The sequence below is a fragment of the Stigmatopora argus genome, chromosome 1 (assembly GCF_051989625.1).
Source record: "Stigmatopora argus isolate UIUO_Sarg chromosome 1, RoL_Sarg_1.0, whole genome shotgun sequence".
Classification (NCBI taxonomy): Eukaryota; Metazoa; Chordata; class Actinopteri; order Syngnathiformes; family Syngnathidae; genus Stigmatopora; species Stigmatopora argus.
The window spans coordinates 2,664,319-2,686,215 of record NC_135387.1 but is presented as its reverse complement, the minus strand read 5'-3'; the positions used below and the strand labels follow the sequence as shown (position 1 = coordinate 2,686,215).

The 21,897-nt window shown below is 41.4% G+C and overlaps 1 protein-coding gene across 3 annotated transcripts; it reads right to left on the bottom strand.

Moving 5' to 3' along the window:
• Window positions 1-590: 590 nt before the first annotated feature.
• Window positions 591-21,252, bottom strand: LOC144074003 (serine/threonine-protein phosphatase 4 regulatory subunit 2-A-like). 3 transcript variants are annotated; one of them, XM_077600081.1, is made up of 9 exons: window positions 21,093-21,252; window positions 20,532-20,613; window positions 20,236-20,409; window positions 20,007-20,100; window positions 10,220-10,257; window positions 10,045-10,119; window positions 9,771-9,923; window positions 5,459-5,658; window positions 591-1,543 (listed from the first exon to the last, which is right to left on the bottom strand). In XM_077600081.1, exons 1-9 carry the CDS (start codon window positions 21,124-21,126, stop codon window positions 1,266-1,268), a joined length of 1,128 nt encoding a protein of 375 aa, XP_077456207.1. In that variant the 5' UTR covers window positions 21,127-21,252; the 3' UTR covers window positions 591-1,265. The 3 variants fall into 3 exon arrangements, with proteins under 3 accessions (XP_077456207.1, XP_077456295.1, XP_077456382.1); XM_077600169.1 differs by having other exon boundaries at window positions 9,771-9,920; XM_077600256.1 differs by lacking the exon at window positions 591-1,543 and adding an exon at window positions 1,563-2,533.
• Window positions 21,253-21,897: the final 645 nt, after the last annotated feature.

Genomic DNA, 21,897 nt, shown 5'->3' with positions numbered 1-21,897 from the left:
AGTAAATATCTTCAGATTTTAACTAATAAACCCCAACATTCATTCAGTCATCCATTTTCTGAAACGCTTTATTCTCACTAGTGTCGCGGGGGGTGCTGGAGCCTACCCCAGCTGACTTCGAGCCAGAGGCAGGAGACACCCTGAATTGGTGGCCAGCTGATCGCAGGGCAAGAGGAGACGGACAACCATTCACGCTCACACTCATATCTAGGGGCAATTTAGGGGCATGTATTTGGAATGTGAGAGGAAAGCGGAGTACCTGGAGAAAACCCACAGAAGCCCGGGGAGAACATGCAAACCATACAGGTGGACCGATCTGGATTTGAACCCAGGACCCCAGAGCTGTGAGGCCGACGCGCTAACCATTCAAGCCGCCGGGCCGACCCTAAAACCCAACATGTACTGTGCAAAATATATGCCATAACTTGGCGAAAAACAGACCTGATCAGCACTCAGTTGGTAGGCATTCAAAAGAGTGCAAAATCTTGAGTATAATTTCAACATTAAATCAAACTGAAAAGTGTGTGTGTGTATTTGTGTTTTTGTGATTCTGAGAAGGTTAATTCTTTCCATGAATACAATCAAGGATCTCATTTTCCAGCTATTTTACTTTGTGGCATGATGCGTGACATGTGCCCAAAACCATTTAGCATGCAGACCCGTGCAATCCTTGTTGTAAAAAACATTTATAAAAAATAATAATAATAATAATATATACAAGACTTCATCTAACTATCCCATTGTGGGGAGGAACTTAAGGACTGTAATGCAAAGTTGCACTGAAAGGACTTTACTGCAGTCACTTTAGGTCCTTCAACAAACTAGTGCTATTAAGTGCAGTGTTAATTAAAAAAAATCTTTGGAAAGTTGCCAAATGTTAAATGAAAAGAGCCAAATGTTCTTATTCATCTGGGGCAGACATTCTCCGTGGCAAAATTATGATTGAATAAAACTTTTTTTTTTTAAATTGATTTTTGGAAATACATGGAAATAATACCAAACATAGCTCTTATGAGGGCTAAATGATGGTTAGATATTAACGTGGTGACGGGGGAATCGAAAAAAAACAGTCAGTGAAAAAGTTCCCTAATCCAGTTTGGAGATTAGCTGATACGTATTTGACCAAACAGTTTAAACTGAAAGCATACAAAAGTTCTTCATGCGAGGAACATATAAGTAAAAATCACTTTTTATCCTGGAGCTTGTCGCTCCAGTATACACTTGAATGTATACAGAGTCAAAAGTCAGTCGTGTGATCAGGATACCTAGTCACTTTCACGAGGCTCGAGTTCAGTCTTCGTGCAGTTTGAATCCTCTGCATCGCCCCCCGTTGACAAGTTTTGTGAAATGCCAGAATGGGAGAGGACCAGTTTGACACTGGGCAGGCAGTCCCCATCACTGCGACTGCTGCTTTCACCAGTCTTACGCTCAGAGAGTGTATTCATCTTCAGTTGTTGCTGCAATTGATGTACAGTGCTTTCACAGTAGGTGTTCTCTTCATCTGCCTCTTTTCCACATGCCTCTGTTGGTGGACTAATTGGCCCTGGGAAGCATTTGAATGGAAAAACTTGTGAAACACTAAATTCAAAATTCATTTCCACTTTCTTTTTGCTTCGGTAAATCAGAGTTAAATCTTCTTAGTCAAACATTTGTTGTCAAATAACCATCAATATTATTTTAGATTTCTTTAAACTAAGTTCACAATGGTACAATAAAAAGTATTATGCATCATTTTAGGAATATTTGCACTGTTTGCTTCCAACTCCAGCCTACTACATGTCTGTCACTTATCAAAGGGTGAGTATGTAGTTGTATTTTCTAGTGGTAAATTTTAAAATACTTGTACCATTAAACGATTGAAAATCACAAAAAAATTGAAGATTGCCTGTCATTCATGACTAGATAGTGTCATGAAAAATATTTGCCCCCTTCCTGATTTGTGTTTTTTTGCATATTTATCACACACAAAGGGTTCAGATAATCAAAACAATTTTAGTATGACACAGAAACAACCCAAGGAAAATAAAAATTGCAGTTTCTAAATGATGATTTATTTACATAGGCAGAAAAAATTACAAACTTGTCTGGCGCTCTGTTAAAAAGTAATTGCCCCCTGAACCTAATAAAGGGTTGTCCCACATTTGGCAGCAATAACTGAAATCGAGGATTTACGATCATTTGTGAGGAGTCTATCACAATGCTTTGGAGGAATTTTGTCCCACTCTTCTGGGCAGAATTGTTTAAATTCCACAATATTAGAGGGTTTTCTAGCATTAACAGACAATTTCAGAACACACCACAGCATTGCAATAGGATTTAAATCCAGATTTTGACTTGACCACTCCAAAACCTTAACTTTTTTTTTGTCTCTCAGGGGTGGACCTGCAGGTGTGCTTTGGATAGTTGTCATGCTGCATGCTCCAAGAGCGCTGGAGTTTGAGCGCATGAAGTGAGGGCCAGACGTTTTCCTTAGAAATTTGCTGGTAGAAAGCGGAAATCATTCTTCCATCAATTACAGCAAGTCGTCTTGGTCCTGAGGGAGCAAAGCAGCCCCAGACAATCAAATACATCATCCCACCATGCTTCACTGTTGGTATAGTGTTCTTTTGATGAAATGCTGTGCCATTTTTTCGCCAAATGTCACGGGCCACACCTTCCAATAAATTCAACTTTTGACTCATTAGTCCACAGAATGTTCTTCCAAAAGTGTGGAGGATCATCAAGATGTTTTCTGGCAAACGTAAGAAGAGCCTTTATATTTTTTTATGGACAGCAATGGTTTTCGCCTTGGAATTCGGCCATGAATACCAGCTTTGGCCAGTGTTTTTCTTATCGTAGTGTCAAGAAGGGGCAAATGCAGTCATACCTCTACTTACGAATGTCTCTAGGTACGAAAGGGTTGAGGTTACGAAAGCTTTCGGGATGCAAATGATTGCCTCAAGACACGAAAACAAGAGCCAAGTTACGAAATCCCCAAATGTCAATACATTTCCCATATCCTTTATTTTATTTTGAAATTGATTCTCACTTTACAATCTCGCTACACTCTACTGGGCTCTCATTGGCTGTCTCACAACAAAAATTCTCCAAGTTTCAAGATTCTCTTATGTCCGTTTGACTGCCGTTCGTCGTTGCGTGCTTGAACTTATGCTGGAGGAACCTGTCGAGCCTCAACCTGAACCGGAGCCTGTGGTGTGCAAAATTGTGTGGCGATGGGGCTGGTGGTCAGTAAGGAGGGCATTGACGAGTTGGTCGAGGGGCACCAAAACAAACGCTCAATGGAGCAGTAGTTAATGCAGTGCTCGGCAATACATGAGGAATTCAACGAGAAGGCGGCTGAGGAGAAAGCAGCCACCATTCCAACAGCACAAATGAGGAAAAAAGGGGGGGGGGCAATTATCTTTAGATTGCTTTTTCTCAAAACGTCCATCGGCAAGCACTGCCGAAGGGGAACTTAAACCCAAACAGGTAAGAAGCAGTGGCAATAAATAAAATAGTATAAAAAGTAGATGCCAAAGAAATCATAAATCGTTGATGAAAAAGATTAAAAGTTAAATGTACAGTAATAACTTGACATACGAGTGTCCCAACAAACGAGACATTTGAGATACGAGGAAAATTCCGAGCACATTTTTGTCTTGAAATATGAGACAAATTTGAGATACGAGCATACGAGATGGTTCCCGATGCGGCCGCCAAGTTGCTGAGTATGTGAGAGGCTGCTTATGAGAACAGCATCGCTTTGTCTTCCTCACCGCAACTCCCTTGGGTAAAGATATCTACGAGCACCGGCCATACAGGTTGCATTATTTGCATTATTAGTGCAAGATTAAGGGAAAAACAATGGGACCAAAGCAGTGCAATGAAGGGCTAACCATCATTTCCTAGCTGTGCAGATACCTTCTTAACGAGATGGAGAGCCTTCGTTTAATATGGTTCAAAGATATACACTTAAGCGGGAGATAGCGTGAGCGAGTCGATAATCTGCGAAAAAGAGGGGAATCTACAGGGACTTGAAATCAAAGCATGCATCTGAAAAAGACACCGGCAGGACCCTTCAGAGCGGGTCATGGCTGGTTTGATCATTTAAAAAAACGAACCGGAATACACTCGGTTGTGAGGCATGGGGGAGCAGCAAGTTCAGACTCGAAACTTGCGGTGGAATTCCTTCACACCTTTGCCTCGGTTATAGCACAACAAAGTTACACCCATTTAAGTGTGTGTGTATCGTAATCAAAATTAATTTACGCTAAATTTAAAGTTTGTTATTGTTACGTGCTTTGCGCTCTCTCTCGCTCCCCCCACCCTTTCTATCTCTCTCAAAAAAGTATTGATTTGAGATACAAGTTAATTGATATACGAGCTCGGTACCAGAACGCATTAAGATTGTATATCAAGGTATTACTGTAATGTGGTTTTGAATTCCTTATTTTATTTTTTATTAGATGTGTGTGCATGTGTTCGCGTCTTCTGTCTCTTTTGTCTATCGTTAGCTTACTGACAATTGTGCACCTACGCTTCAACACGAATAGATTTTGCATGTTTATTATTCATTTTAATGGCTTATTAAATAATTTTATGATAATTTTCTCTCATTCTTGTGTGTCTTCACGTCTTTCCTACAAAATTGGGACACTGATGAATTTTTAAGGGTTTAGTTTGTAGTTTTGTGAGGACCGTTAACAAATTAGAGAATTTACATATAAAGTACTGCTCTACTTATGAATTTTCAACTTACGAAAAAAGTTCTGGAACCAATTAATTTTGTAAGTAGAGGTACGACTGTACTTTTTCACGCCACTATACGTGTTTGACTGAAGTGGTTTATCCTAGACTGAATGAATCAATGTCAGGAGATTTTATTGAAACCTACCTGGCTCATCTAGAATGGACTTTATATACAGTGGGGCAGATAATTATTTAGTCAATCACCAATTGTGCAAGTTCTACTACTTGAAAAGATTAGAGGCCTGTAATTGTCAACATGGGTAAACCTCAACCATGAGAGACAGATTGTGGAAAGAGAAAAAAGAAAATGATTTTATTTTATTTTTAAATGATTTATTTCCAAATTAGAGTGGAAAATAAGTATTTGGTCACCTACAAACAAGCAAGATTTCTGGCTGTCAAAGAGGTCTAACTTCTTCTAACGAGGTCTCCACTCGTTACCTGTATTAATAGCATCTGTTTTAACTCATTATTGGTCCTGGAGTGGCCTAGCCAGTCTCAGGATCTCAAGCCCATAGAAAATCTGTGGATGGAGTTGAAAGTCCATTTTTTTCACACATTCTGTCTCTCATGGTTGAGGTTTACCCATGTTGACAATTACAGGCCTCTCTAATCTTTTCAAATAGGATAACTTGCACGATTTGGTGGTTGACTAAATACTTATTTGCCCCACTATGAATGGATGTTTCACTTTTGAATTCTTGAATGCGGTAGCATTCTATTGATTCACCTGTCGCTGATTTCTGTGTGCCTTGACACGAGGATTCCTGGTTTTTAATGGTTGTGTCGTTGCCCTCTTCCTTTTTGTTGACCTTTAGCCTCTTGCTCTTGTGATTCTCAGCATCAGAACCGTCTTCTACCTCCTCGTCATTAGTGTGTCGATTCTTTATCCGATTCTGAGTGACTTCACTGCCTAAAAAAGGGTCAATGCTGAAAAAAAAGAGAAATAACCAAAAATTAATGCTGACATTCTAATGAATGATTAGGTTTAAAAAAGCTATGTACACACAAAAAAAGTGATTTCTTCAGTGTTTTATTAGTCTGGTAGGCCATCTGGGCTTTTTCCCCCCTGCCAGGCTAAAACAAGCCTTGTAAAAAAGGCAGTCCTGCCTGATTCATCATGCCGTATCAACTTGACAACCTCAAGTCCTTCAACCAGCTCTGGGCCTTCCAATGCCAAGCCAATCAGGAGAAAGGCAAAGCTGCTGATATGTCATCAGGAAGCGACAACAGTTCAGCATTCACAACTTCACTAATTTGTGAATTCTTATATGGATCATAACTTGTATAAAAACATCTATCTGAGCCCAATGCTCACTTGTATTTTTTGGATGTATTCACCCGCAAAAAAGTTGTTAGCGTAAAAGGAGGAACATTTTGTCTGAGGGTCAATCAATCAAATCAAAAGCCTTTATTGTCATCATACACAGCTGCGTATAACGAAATTGGTGGTGCTACTCCACGAAGTGCGTTTTCCCAGTAAAAAAAACCCAAATCGTAATATAAAAGTATAAAAAGTCACATCCCGGCTAGGTAAATTCTAAAATATTGCACAGTCTAAGATCTTGCGCATTGTTATTGCACAACCCGAAGTTATTGCACAGAAGGGATTGTGTGTCGTGCTAACGCAAGTTCAGAGTCTTGATGGCTGTGGGGAAAAAACTGTCCTTAAGTCTATTTGTCCGTGCCTTGTGAGACCTGTAGCATCTGCCAGAGAGCAGCAGCTGGAACAGCGCAGGAACAGGAACAGGAATTTGAAGGACTGGACCCTCTCTACGCATACTCCATTTATGAGGAGTGGGGCCAGATCTGTGCTGCGTTTGCGGAAGTCCAGGATTATGTATTTCTTTAGGTTTCTTGGTGTTTAGTGTGAGATTGTTCACCAAACACCACGAAGACAGTTTGTTGACCTCATCTCTGTACGGACATTTCGTCGACCGGACATTTCGTCGACCGGACATTTAGTCAACGGACATTTCGTCGCGGGCTAGGGGATAGTGGTTAAGGTTAGTGGTTAGAATTAGGGTTAGGGGATAGTGGTTAAGGTTAGTGGTTAGGATTAGGGGAGAGTGGTTAAGGTTAGGGTTAACCTAACCTCAGCCTCGCGAACGATTGTTTTGTTGCATAAATAATTTGTTGAAAGCGATCAACCAGGTAATCTCTCTCAAAATTATAATCATGAGTTTTTACTTCAGATTTTTTAAAGGAACTTTGACATTAAAATAAAAGGCAATAAATAAAACGAAAATGTCCCGACGAATTGTCCGTCGACGAAGTGTCCGTCGACGAAGTGTCCGGCAACGAAGTGTCCGGCGACGAATTGTCCGTCGACAAAATGTCTGGGTACCTCATTTTCCCCCGTGCGCGGTTCATGCTGGGATATGTAGTCATTTTGTCAATACACCCAGTATGACGGCGAGCACACTAATTAGGTGGATTGACAAAAGAACTCCAGCTGCTAGATTGGCGTCAACAGAACATTCAGAGCTAGACTGCGAACTATATACAGTTGTGGTCAAAAGTTTACATACACTTGTGAAGAACATAATGTCATGGCTCTCTTGAGTTTCCAGTTATTTTTACAACTCTGATTTTTCTCTGATAGAGTGAGTGATTGGAACAGATACTTCCTTGTCACAAAAAACATTCATGAAGTTTGGTTCTTTTGTGGCTTTATTATGGGTTAACAGAAAAAGTGATCAGATCTGCTGGGTCAAAAATATACATACAGCAACACGAATCAGCAATTTTGGTGACTTAGAAAGTTGTGTCAGTGAAATGAGCTTCATAGCATGGCCTCTTAACTTCTTGTGAGTGATTATGAGTGACTACAGCTGGTGACTTCTCTGAGGCCATTTAAATAAGGCTCATTGGATGCAAACACCCACAAACGCTACAATGGGAAAGTCAAAAGAGCTCAGCATGGATCTGAAAAAGCGAATCCTTGACTTGAACAAGTCAGGAAAGTCACTTGGAGCCATTTCAAAGCAGCTGTAGGTCCCAAGAGCAACAGTGCAAACAATTGTTTGTAAGTATAAAGTGCATGGCACTGTTTTGTCTCTGCCACGATCAGGAAGAAAACACAAGCTATCACCTGCTGCTGAGAGAAACTTGGTCAGGAGGGTGAAAATTCAACCGAGAATCACCAAAAAGCAGATCTGCCAAAAATTAGAAGCTGCTGGAACACAGGTGTCAGTGTCCACAGTCAAGCGTGTTTTGCATCTCCATGGACTGAGAGGCTGCCGTGCAAGAAGGAAGCCCTTGATACAAAAGCAGCACCTTATTGCTCGACTGAAGTTTGCTGCTGATCACATGGACAAAGATAAGACCTTCTGGAGGAAAGTTCTGTGGTCAGACGAAACAAAAATCGAGCTTTTGGCCACAATGCCCAGCAATATGTTTGGAGGAGAAAAGATGAGGCCTTTAACCCCAAGTACACCATGCCTACCGTCAAGCACGGTGGTGGTAGTATTAGTATTGGTGGCTATTTTGCTACCAATGGAACTGGTGCTTTACAGAGAGTAAATGGGATAATGAAGGAGGATTACCTTCAAATTCTTCAAGATAACCTAAAGTCATCAACCCGAAGATTGGATCTTGGGCGCAGTTGAGTAGTAATGGAATGGCTAAATCAGGCTAGAATTAAGGTTTTCGAATGGCCTTCCCAAAGTCCTGACTTAAACCCCATTGAGAACTTGTGGACAATGCTGAAGAAACAAGTCCATGTCAGAAAGCCATCAAATTTAACTGAACTGCACCAATTCTGTCAAGTGGAGTGGTCAAAGATTCAACCAGAAGCTTGTGGATGGCTACCAAAAGTGCCTAATTGAAGTGAAAATGGCCAAGGGACAGGTTACCAAATATTAGCGTTGCTGTATGGATATTTTTGACCCAGCAGATTTGATCATTTTTTTCTGTTCACCCATAATAAAGTCATAAAAGAACCAAACTTCATGAATGTTTTTGTGACAAAGAAGTATCTGTTCCAATCACTCTATCAGAGAAAAATCAGAGTTGTAGAAATAACTGGAAACTCAAGAGAGCATGACATTGTTCTTCACAAGTGTATGTAAACTTTTGACCACAACTGTAAATGCACGTGTTGTGGCGATCTGAATGCTGAGAAAAAATAAAATACATTCTCATGAGGTGAAGAGGTCCGAGATGTAGCAGCTGGTTTCTCCGCCCAGGTTGCCGTGCTGCACGTTGCAGCGACCGTTCTTCTCCCCAGAGCGCTGCCGCGTTAGCTTGGCTACCGGCGCGGACGTGCCATTGTTCACCGCCCGAAACTTGCATCTTCCGAGGTGAGGAACCTCAAATTCTCATGTGGACTAAGACACCCTGACTCCGAGGAATAAAAAAAAGAACTAGCATTACGATGGATTCACGCCATAGATACGGCTGGGAAGCTGGCATGACGATAGGACGTCAACACACCTGCATGGGGCCACTCAGGAGACTGATGACAACATTGACGGACGACGAATGATGAATTTGGCAATCGTCTTGACAGTGTCAAGACAACAACAACAACACTATTTCTACAAAAATGCCTCTCAAATCTGACAAAGAGGACTTGGACTAAAGCTCCAATAACCTGTTTTTTAATTATTTGAATCAAGCGGAGAGGAACTATTTTTACTCTGCGTACAGTACTTAACGTATTTTCTTTTTTTTATTTATAGATTATATTTAAATGTTAATACATAATCATAAAAAACATAATCTTTTCATATGCCTGTAGCTGTGATATCTAATAAATACACGTCTTGATAATTGTACTTGTGTACTTGTATTTTCGTATAGGTGCGAAAACATGTAGTATGGTATGTAGTAATCATAGCTGTGATCTTACTTCGCGATTTTTCGATTATCGCGGCCTGGTCCTGTCTACATTATCTGCGAAAAATTAGGGATTACTGTAAAATTAAGTTCAAGCAAACCGCATTTACAACTTGAAAAAGTATTGTAATAATGTAGATATTCTACAGTCTCTGATATGTAAATGCTCTAATATATTTATGAAGTACTGTTTATCCTACCTGACACAACGCTCCACCGCCTGGTCTGGAGTGGTCTCCGGCTCCTTGCTAAGTGCACACTCAGGGAGACCATTGATGGAAAGTGTCGATGAAGACAAATAGAGTTTTGGCCTGCTGAGCTGTTTTGGCATGCTTGGTCCATTCACATTTCTGCTATAATAGAATGGTAAATAAATTTCGTTCACATAGATATCTAAAAATTTACTTTCTATAAGTAATCAACTCTGCCACTGATGGATTTTTGTGCATTAGAACTTTTAATAGTGGCTCCCACCTTTCCGAGTATAAAGAAGATGTACCAGGAAACATTACTCCGTTCATTCTATGTGAAGTGGATGTGCCATGTTTCCTTTTTGTAAAGTAAAAAAGGACAGAAAATGTCAGTTAAGCGCAAACTCACAGCACAAATGTGATGCATAACATATTGACATGACAATTTTAGTACTTACTCAGATGCAGGGTATACACAGCTGACAACCATTACATTCTGAAAGGCATAAACAAGAGAGATATAAATATCTTATGCAAATTCCAGTTCCAATGAAGTTGGGATAAGATGCAAATAAAAACAGGAATGGTGTCCAAATCTTTTTCAACCTATATTGAATTTTCTTCGAGTACAAAATTGTCAAATATTTTTGAAAAAAAAGCCATTGATTTGAACATTTTGAAGACTGTTTTCATAGGTGTATTCAAATGAATATAGGTTGAAAAAGATTTGCAGATTATTTTTCTTTGCTCATTTACATTATACTATAAATTGACTGATTATCGGCCCGATATATGGCCGTTTGACATATATCGGTATCGGCCTGTTTTTAATGCGACTGGGCGATATGAAATAATCAATTTAAAAGTGGGTTATTGTTGCTCAAATGCAGCGGAGCCTCTCTTCTGGATGCTCTAGCCCAGTGTTTCCCACCCTTTTTTTTTAGCTGCGGCACTTTTTGCATTGAAGAAAATATCAAGGGGGCGGCCCGGCGGCTGAGTGGTTAACGCGTCCGCCTCACAGTGGGGGTCCTGGGCTCAAATCCAGGTCGGTCCACCTGTGTGGAGTTTGCATGTTCTCCCCGGGCCTGCGTGGGTTTTCTTTGGGTACTCCGGTTTCCTCCCACATTCCAAAGATATGCATGGTAGGCTGATTGGACACTCTAAATTGCCCCTAGGTTTGAGTGTGTGAGAGAATGGTTGTCCGTCTCCTCGATCTCTGCGATCGGCTGGCCACCGCCTCTGGCCCGAAGTCAGCTGGGATGGGCTCCCGCACCCCCTCGTGACCCCAATGAGGATAAAGCGGTCCAGAAAATGATGATGAAAAATATCAAGGCACACCACCATCTGAAAATCATCTAATTTAAAACAGTGTTGCCTATATTAACAACAAGCAGAAGAGCCCGGTTGTTGGTATGCATGTTGGCAGTGGCGGGCCGTCAGGGCCTTCAAGGCCTTCTCTGCTGGCCTAAGAAATATCTGAATCATATTATATTTTGTCCATCAATACTTATTATTCCAAATGGTCTGTTAGCTTCATTTCATTTGTTTCCCCCCTGGTTGCACTGCTTCCAGATGTGTTTTCATATTGAAGCATTTAACCAATCACATTTCAGCCATTATTTGTTGCCAGATCAGATCTGCCTCAAAGCCTTCAAAATCAGTTCTGCGGGGTCTGCTGCATTAAACAAGACTGTTGCTTTTAACCAATCAGATTTCGAATTGGCAACACCACAATGATTTTTCATAGGCGTTGGCATTTTACTGGCTGGGATACGTCATTGCTTTCACCAACTATGATTGGCTAGTAGGCGGGCCAAAGCAGCCAGAGATCGCAAACTCCACCCACAATGGCCGACAGAAGCAAAAACAAATGGATTCTGTTGCAGATTCGCTCACAAAGCTATTTTCCAGACGGACTTTTCCAGAAAAAAATGGACATCATTAAGAAAGGGCGGTCAACTCCAAAGCTAGCAAGCCTGTTACAGCCGGGAAAATGGTGTGTGCGGCACTTTCAGTGCGCTAACTTAGCTCCACAAGCAAATAGTATATTGTTGTGTTGATTTAAAGCCATTTTCAAAACGGACTATGCCAGAAATATGACAGGACAGGCTCGACTTTCATCATTAGCTTCGATGGCGATTGGAAAGAAGGAAGAACTTCTTTGTAAACAATGTTTTTGGCCAGAGTTTTCGGAGAGAATATGAAACTGGCCATGTGCAAAGCACTATTCTTGCAGTGGTTTTAATATTTTATCGATTTTCTTTGCTGTTAAAAGACCCATGATCTTGAAACTCCAGATTAACACTTATGACGGTAGCTTGCAAACTCATGTCAAATTTGATGTGTATCGGACAACTTTTTCAGAAACCCAATTTTTTTGGATTATCGATTTTCGATATTTATCGGGAGTGTTTTGACACAAAACCTAGCCGATGTCACTTCCAGACACTTAAAGTATAACTGTGTCAATTTTCATCAAAATCTGTTCAGATGTATCAGAGTCCATAGAGCTCGAACAGAGCAACAAAATTACTGTTATACGATTGGAATCTTGTAATAGCATAATCTATGATTTAGTGTTCGTCATATTTTGACGTTAATCTCGTAATATATTTTCTCTCAGAATATTACAATGTATGACAATGTAATTTCCCACGGCACACCTGACCATTGCTCACGACACACCAGTTTATTGCGGCACAGTGTTTGGGAAACACTACTCTGGTCTAACATCAACCATCTCACAGCTGCTCGTTAAGTCCGGGGTTTTGATGTTGTCTGCTCGGCTTAAGCTTCAATTCAGGCACCATTTGTTGGTAACAAGAAGGGGAGCCCGGTTTCGCCGGTCCCCCCTTCTTGTTTAGAACCAAAAGACAGTTGTTGCGCTATAAAAAAAATCTCTTTTGAAAAATGGGTTAATGAGAAAGGAAATTTTCAGTTACACGCATAACACAGCAAATGTGTATACAATTATGTACAAGTATAAGGAAGCAGGAGTATGCCTTTTAGGAAAAAGTAAGGAAAACTGAGGGTCAATTTCCAAAGAAAGGATGATGAATTTTACCTACCGTATTTTCACACCTATAGGACGCCTAAAGTCTAAAATTTTCTCTAAAATGGTCGATGCACCCAATCGGTCGGTGCACCTGGTCTATGAACGAAATTCAATTTTTGTATGGCCCTGAGCGCTTGAGTAACTGATTTTATTTCTTGCCGGCACGCTACTTATTGCGATCAACCCAGCGGACGTTCACCCTAAAAATAGCCTCCCCGCGCATTCTAAGCTTTACGGCAGGGGTCTCAAACTTGCGGCCCGCGGGCCAACTGCGGCCCGCGGGACGATAATTTGCGGCCCCCGTCTTAATATGAAAGATCGATTTATTTATTTTTTTAATTTTTTTTTTTATTTTTTTTTAATTTTTATTTTTTTATTTTTTTACCCCTTTCCCCATGATGGCGCCGTTTAAGTGGCAGCCAGTGGCAGTAGCTCTGTCCACTCATGTTTTTCTTGTTTTACAGCATGTTTTACATGAAAAATTAGAGGGAACATTGACATGCACCTGCTTGTGGCAGGTGTGATACTGGTGTGCCGATAGCGAGCAATGATGATGTCGTGACCGGATGATTCGCCTAAAGACGTTTCGCCGACGGACGTTTGACAGACGGACAGGTCGTACTAGTATTTGTATTTAATCATTAAACGCTGTTTTCAGCTGGATTTGACCGAATTTGAGAGCATTTTGAGCCGTTTGGCGAATGGACGTCTATAGACGTTTTTTTGCCTCCATCGCGATATCATCCAGTATTTGTATTTAATCATTAAATGCTGTTTTAGGATGGATTTGACCCGATTGCTGTCATTTTACGGCTCGGTTCTGCTACATCTGCCTGCCCAAGAGTGCTTATTCCCGGACTGCCATTGATGGTAGACGAACATTGATTTTTACTATAATTGGATTGGATTGGATTGGATTGGATAACTTTATTCATCCCGTATTCGGCAAAATTCGTTGTTCCAGTGGCAAGAGGGTGAGGATGCAGGAATAGGAAAGGCATTTTAGACATAAATAGATAGGTAATAAGTAGGTCAAGAAATAAATACATGAATAAATATATAATTAAGTAAGCGTGTTGCTTAGGACATATATACATACATACATACACATAAATGTACATGCATGCATACGGTAGGTCTTAACACACAGCCATTTTTTTGTTAAAGAGCCTGACAGCTGATGGGAGGAAGGATCTGCGGAAGCGCTCCTTCCTGCAATGAGGGTGCCGCAGTCTATTGCTAAAGGAGCTTCGGAGGGACTCCACAGACTCATGCAGGGGGTGGGAGGTGCTGTCCATGATGGACATCATCCTGGTCAGCATCCTCCGGTCTCCCACTTCCTCCACAGAGTCCAAAGGACAGCCCAGAACAGAGCTGGCCCTCCTGACCAGCTTATTCAGCCTGTTCCTGTCCCTCTCCGTGCTCCCGCATCCCCAACAAAGCACTGCATAAAACACTGCAGAGGCCACCACAGTGTCGTAGAAAGTCCTCAGCAGTGTCCTGCACACTCCAAAGGACCGTAGACTCCTCTCCTTTGGACAACACCGGCGGCGGGCCGGATTAAAAATCCTAACGGGCCGTATATGGCCCGCGGGCCGAGGTTGAAAAACTTGTACACACACGATCCGGCGGGGCGAGCGTTCGAATCCCGTTTCGGCGAAACCTCCGTTCGGCCGAATGAACGTTCGGTGGAACGTCCATTCGGCGACCTGCCCGTCTGTCAAACGTCCGTCGGCGAAACGTCTTTAGGCGAATCATCCGAGTACCGATGATGTCGCTCACACTGGTACTCAGTGCGCTCAGGGAGGTTGTCTTTCTGCTCAGACCAACAAAAAATTAGAGGGAACTTTGGTTCGGAGCTGAATGAACCAATCACGGTGAGGTATACGGCTCTGGAGGGCGGGACATCGGCCGGGCTGTCCAGTGCCTCGCTCACTCACTCATTCATTCCTCCAATCAGCTGGGCGGAGGAGAAGCCGTGAGGCCGATCACTCCGCTCGGCGCGCACACTCCTCCGCTGCTCTCAGCATAGAACTGAATGAGGCGCTATGATCCGTGATCCAGCCTGTGTCAGTGTCTGTAGCCATCTCCGCGATTGAAACGGAGAGCGAAAGTGCACATGCGCCACAAACCCGCGCGACTGAATGTGAAAGATCAACCCGAGACTCATTCCAAGTGGAAAAACATATTACAGAGCCCCAGAGATGTCTCTTTCAAAGCCTGCCGTGAAGAGAAAGGTCGGTGATGAGCACAGACAGTTTCAAGAAAAGTGGGGAGTGCAATATTTCTTTGTTGAACACAGGGGCACCCCGACGTGTCTCATTTACACTGAAAAAGTTGCGGTGCACAAGGAATACAATTTGAAACGTAATTGTACTATGAGACATGCTGAGGAGTACGAAAAATACCAGGGAGATGAGAGAGCCAACCAGGTTGCCAGTCTTAAAACACGTCTTCTGAGGCAACAGGATCTCTTCAAGAAGGCTACCAAAGACACTAATGCAGCAGTCAAAGCTAGCTACGCCGTTTGTGAGTTGATTGATCCTGTGCTAAGTGATCCCAAATGGCTCATGGACTTGGCTTTTCTTGTTGATATCACACATGAGCTTAATGTACTGAACAAGAAGCTACAAGGCCAGGGGCAACTTGTCAGTGCTGCCTATGACAACGTGAGAGCATTATGCACTAAACTTGTGTTATGGAAAGCCCAGCTCTCTCAGACAAACCTTTGCCATTTCCCAGCATGCAAGGCTCTCGTGGATGCAGGCACACCATTCAGTGGTGAGAAGTATGTTGAGGCCATTTCGAAGCTACAGGAGGAATTTGATCACAGATTTGCAGACTTCAAGACACACAAAGCCACATTTCAAATTTTTGCGGACCCCTTCTCCTTTGATGTGCAAGATGCCCATCCTGAGCTTCAAATGGAGCTCATTGACCTGCAGTGCAACTCTGCACTCAAAGCCAAGTTCAGGGAGGTGAGTGGAGAAGCAGACAAGCTTGGGCAATTTTTGAGAGAGTTGACCCCCAGCTTCCCTGAACTTTCCCGAAGGTTCAAGCGGACCATGTGCCTTTTTGGGAGCACATACTTGTGTGAGAAGCTCTTCTCCACCTTGAACTTCAATAAGTCCAAGTACAGGTCCAGACTTACTGATGAGCATCTTCAAGCTCTACTGAGGGTCTCCACTGCTTCCTCCCTCAAGCCAAATGTGACTATGTGAGAAGAAGCGCTGCCAGGTCTCTAGCAGCAAGGAGTAGGCAAAAGAAGCCGTGTTCAGAATATTTCATGTTCAATGTTCCATTCAAGTTCAGAAAGTTAAAGGTTAAAGAGCTGTTAATACAGACATTTGAAACGGAATAAAAATAATTCATTTTCTCTACTTAGCCAGCCAGTGTATATCTACTGTATGCTCATTAGTATTATTTGGTTTTATATTACTGATTGATTTATTTTTTATTCATCTTTAAGTTAATTTATTTAATTCATTATTTTTTGTTAAAAAATAAAGATATTTGATTACGTTGGAAAGTTTTATCAGTGCTTTTCTTGTGGAAATCCTGATGCGGCCCAGTCTCACCCAGACTCGGCCTCTAGCGGCCCCCAGGTAAATTGAGTTCGAGACCCCTGCTTTACGGTAAATCCATTCAAAACATCCCATGGGTGGCAAGGCATTTGACTTCCATGTGCAGCACTTTTAACCCTCGAAAACACTCAATACTCAAAGAAATAGCATATTAGATTTATACAGAGGAAATGCCTGACGTGAATGACAACAGAATGCGGGTGTGAATGCTTGGAAAATGGACTGAAGCCATGGATCAAACACAATTTAACAGCTTTGCTAACGGATGGCCAACATAGTAGTTCGGGCAGGCAGCGTCGCACAAGTTACATGACGTTTTGGAATGAATTGTCGATGCCGATTATGCCCGGATAGCATAACATACGCTAGCGGCTAGCATAACTTAGGTACGCCTTTTCAAACGAGGCCCCCTATGTATTGACAAAAAACAGAAAGTATACTGACTGCGCCCTATCAGACGGTGCATTTTATAGGTGTGAAAATACGGTATTTAAGAAATGTTTGGGTGTTATTTTTGTTAAAACATTTTAAACCAAAGTGAAAATATGGTATTTAAGAAATGTTTGGGTGTTATTTTTGTTAAAACATTTTAAACCAAAGTGAAAATATGACGAAAATAAAAACTCACAAAATAGCGGTGCTGTTGCGTAGTTCATGCAACTAACTTCAAGCGGAAATGACTACGCGGAAGCACTGCAGTGTGCACTGAAGAAGGTATGGTTTTTCAAATCTGCAGTGTACTGCTTAAAACTACCACAAGAGAGGAGCAAGTTAACATATTTCTGGTCAGGCATACTCATCGATAATCCTTGCAAATGCTCAAAGCTTGAGTTTACACACGTAAATGTAAAGAAATTCAATCACTCGTCTATTAGGATCCGACAGCCATTCCTGGCCACCATAAAAAATTTCGCCAGGAAGTTTCCAGGTGCAAACACACACCCACCCACACATCCATCCATAAATCACGCTTTATAAGGATTATAGAATAGATAACGTGTGATTTATGGATGAATGGATGGATGTTTTATAACTCCCGTCACTACAGAAAAAAAAGTGTTCCAGGGAGCACCTGGAAACTCGCTGGCAGAAATTCTTCCGAAAATGACGTTTGTAAAAGACATGGAAAGGCGTCCTACCTTACGACCAATCAGCCACGTGGTGCGTTTAGGGCACATCATGTAAAAACAACGATTAATACATAAACTCCGCGTTCAGCTTTAACAAATAAAAGTAGTTTACACACTTAGAGGTGAAGATTGTCTATATCAATTGTTCTGGCCACCATAAAAAACTTGAACTCTACGTTGCACGGTTTGGACAAACGTAGCGAGAATATCTTAACATACACACACACAAACACCCACACATCCATCCATAAATCATGCTTTATAAGGATTATAGATTAACTCAGTGCCGAGTGAGCACCCCCCTAAACACACACAACAATGCAAGTTTAAATCCCTAACCCTCTGTTGCCTTCAGATAAAGTTGAATTGTACATTTAATAAGGTACATAAACATACATTATATATATGTTGTGGTTTAATAAAGTCCAGTGTTTGCATTATTACATTGTTTTACAACATTTTTTATACTTTTACTACAAATGAATACTGGCTCCAAATATTGGTTATCGGCCTCCTCAAAAGAACAAAAAAAAAAACTTAGTCGGTTTCTACGTTATGCACAAAAACTTAATCTGAGATTGGGGTTTGCATATTGCTATTTAGCCATTAATCTTTATACGGCAAGTGACAATATTTTCGAGAAAAAAAAATAAAAATAAAAACTGGCATCCTTGTGTGCATCACATTTTGGGTCAAGTTTGTCACAATATTAAATTTTTCAATAAAATTCATTCATTTTCTGAACCGCTTCATCATCTCAAGGGCTGCGGGGGGTGCTGGAGCCTATCCCAGCTGACTTCGGGCCAGAGGCGGGGGACAGGTGGCCAGCTGATCGCAGGGCACGAGGAGACAGACAACCATTCATGCTCACATTGATACCTTGGGGCAATTTAGAGTTTCCAACCAGCCCACCATGCATGTCTTTGGAATGTGGGAGGAAACCAGAGTACCCGGAGGAAACCAACGCAGGACCGGGGAGAACATGCAAACTCCACACAGGTGGACCAACCTGGACTTGAACCCAGGACCCCAGAACTGCGAGTCCGACGTGCTAACCACTCATCCGCCGGGCCGCCTGTCAATAAAATATACTACAGTGGTACCTCGTCATACGACCGCTCGTCATACAAAATGCTCGTCTTACGAGGGAAATTTCGATCGAATAATTCGCCCGTGATGCGGTCAAAATTTCGTGATGCGACCAAGCCAGGTGGCCATGGCATTTTTTTTTTTGCATATCTTTCGTGTAAAACAATATTTACGAGCACCGGATGAGTTATTCAGACCAGGAAACGCACAACGCGCATGCGCGGGGAAAAGAGGGCTTTCTGGGTAATGAAGTATACTCGTGCACACAATGGCGACAGGCAATGGCACTCAGAATAAAACTTTACCCACAATCAATACGTGGGTAAGCTCAGCTGCTGCATTTCCTGTTATTTTTATCTAATACGAGGAGTATTATATTACTTCTCGTTGGCTGCTCATAAGAACATCAGGGGCACTGGCTCGCAACTCCCCGCAATAGCAACCACGGTAGCAACTCTATCATAGGCGCCGTTCGAGGGGATGCGACCACAGATGCTACAAGCTAAAAGGAGCCGCTAGCCAGCGCCCCCAAAGCTCCCATGAGCAGTGGAGCGATCGCTGATAAAAGACTGCTGCTCGTTGGCAAGTGGTCGTGCGTTATCCGATTGTGAGGACATTTGTGTGCATCATTTTCGGAATATTTTGAAGGGAATAGTACGACAGCAAACAGCCCACCGATAGCGAACGTGAGGGTGGAGTGTTTGTTTCGTTTACGAGTGCGTTGTGTGGAGAAGAAAAAAAACGAAGCCCCACGCCCCTTTTGTGCCCCTCTCCCCTCGGCGAAATCCGCCCAATTTTAGTTAGATTAAACACTTTATTTCTATTAAACCACTAGTTATGTGTTACTTTGTTAATAGATGGGGAATTAGAAGAAATAAAACATTTTTCCAATCCAATATCCTGTTTTTGGTGTTTTTTTCAGAGGGCTGGAACGAATTAAATTTTTTTCCATTCATTTCAATGGGAAACGTCCGCTCGAGTTACGAGAACCTCGTCATACGATCTCAGTCTCGGAACGGATTACGCTCATATGTCGAGGTACCACTGTATTATAATCATAAAATGATAACTTTTTTTTAAATTAAATTTAAAAAACTGTGATAATGTTATTGTTTAATATACTCCAAATACATTATGTTGCGGATTTTATTTAAAAAAATAATTTACAATTATAGACTACCAATTCATTTAAACTGGGAGGACTAGGTGTGAATGCTCAACTTTCAATTGCTGCCCATGGATACACATCTTTATTTGTCATTACATGTGCAAAGAAATTCATTCCAGGTTCAGACCGACCAAAAGAATTACAACATGACATAGAACATGGGGTGTATAGAGACCAACTGCCTGTCAGATAGCTATGAACTAGTAGTTATTTGCTAACCTTTTCTATGCCTCGGAGAAACTTATCCATTCCTGTATAGTTTCGCTTGGGCTCTGTGAGCAGCTCGCAGAGACGTTGAATGGTGAATGGGATTCTGGGAAAGTTACCAAGAGATAAGTTTAGAGTTGATGCATTTGCTAGCATCAACACTGAATTTGGAACCTTCCTACAGCTGGCAAAGACATACAGTCTTAATAAAAACGTAACATGAAAGCATTTTTGTACTCACCCATTCAAGCTGTCGACTATTTTTAGTATCCTCTTCTTCATCTCTTCAAAAGGAACCTTTTCTACATTGGGATTATTGTGTGTGGTTCTCTGCTCAGGAGTCGAGGAGTGAAAATCATCAATGACTTTCTCCATTTTAAACAGGAAGTAGGATTTAAATTGTGACCATGGAATCCTAGGAGAGATCAGATATTTGGTCACATCAATCTGCAAAAGATTGATCACAACTAAATGAAATACTGCGCAACATGACAATAGAATGTAAATTTGTTGAGAGTAAAATTTAGAAAAACTTACTTTGCTTCGCCCGTCTTGGCAACGTAACACAAAAATTGCTCCAATAATGGGTTTGGATCCCTTTTCTCTTTCTTCTGAAATTCTGCAAATTGCATTTTTTTTTAGCTTTAACAAGATTGTTAAAAGTGAAACACTAAGTTGAACACGTTCGAAGAGGATAACTACATTGGAGGGAGTATTTGATTATATTGCCGCACCGGTGATATTTCAGTGTGATTGATTCAGGTTCCCAAAACTTTAAACAGTAAGAGACACACACTACTACGCACTGTAAATGTCCTTCCATTGAATATTCTTACGTAAAATACCAAATGTAGTGGTTCAAACGAAGGGTTTTTGTATATTAAAACATTTAATATAATAATTGTATTCCTAGTACTTGCACAATTACTTTATATTAATTCTCAAACAAATGAAGAAGGCTTTGAAATTACACATTGCAATAGAGTTGCTAGTTTGCAAGCTGTTGGTTAGCAACATTAACGGTTCCACGCAGTGCAAAAAAAAAACAGAAACTCTTATGAATGCAATGTCTTTCTTTGTAGTAAATGTAAATTTTGCCTTGAAATTCTTCCAATAACGCCCCGGTGTCCATCGCTGCCCGCAGTAAGGAAAGTAAATATAATACTTATGGTCGCTAGTTAGCAATTGCTCGTAGCAAAATAACAAAAGATAGTCCATGTGGAAAGTGCGCATGTCTACAAAAGCGTCACGCCTATGTTTACGGAAGTAACTGCGGTTGGCAAATGCCAATACATAAATGTACTATCCAACTAAGCGTGTAAATATCTGTTGACGTTGGTAGTTGAATTATTTGGTTTATTTATTCATACAGAAAGCTTCACCGTTTGGTTGTTGATTTTGTTTTGCCGTTGACATGAAGGTGCCGTGTAGGGGCCGATGAGTCATCAGCTTATCATCAGATTTACTTACACATCACCTGGCAAACTGGTACATATAACACAGAAGCTGTGGTGGGAACAGGGTCACAATACCACTGCCCGATATTTCTTTGACAAAAAAATTAGAGTTCTCCGTGGGAATAACGATGGCAGTCCCGATGCCTGCCACGTTACATTTAAGTTTTCCGTCAAGGCCGGTGGCTCTACTAGAGCCAAACATTCACATTCGAGGACGAGATCCCGACTTGGAAAGTTTCTTTAACGACAAAGAAAATTACATTTTGTCCTTAAATTGTGCCTGGACCTTTTGGCTTGATAGGTGGGTGTAGAAGATGCTATTTTTGTGTGCGCTTTAATGCAGTGTTTCCCAACGTTTTTTGAGCTGTGGCACACTTTTTGCATTGAAAAAAATTTCAAGGGGCGCCACAATCTGAAAATCTTTTAATTTAAAAACTATGTCGCCT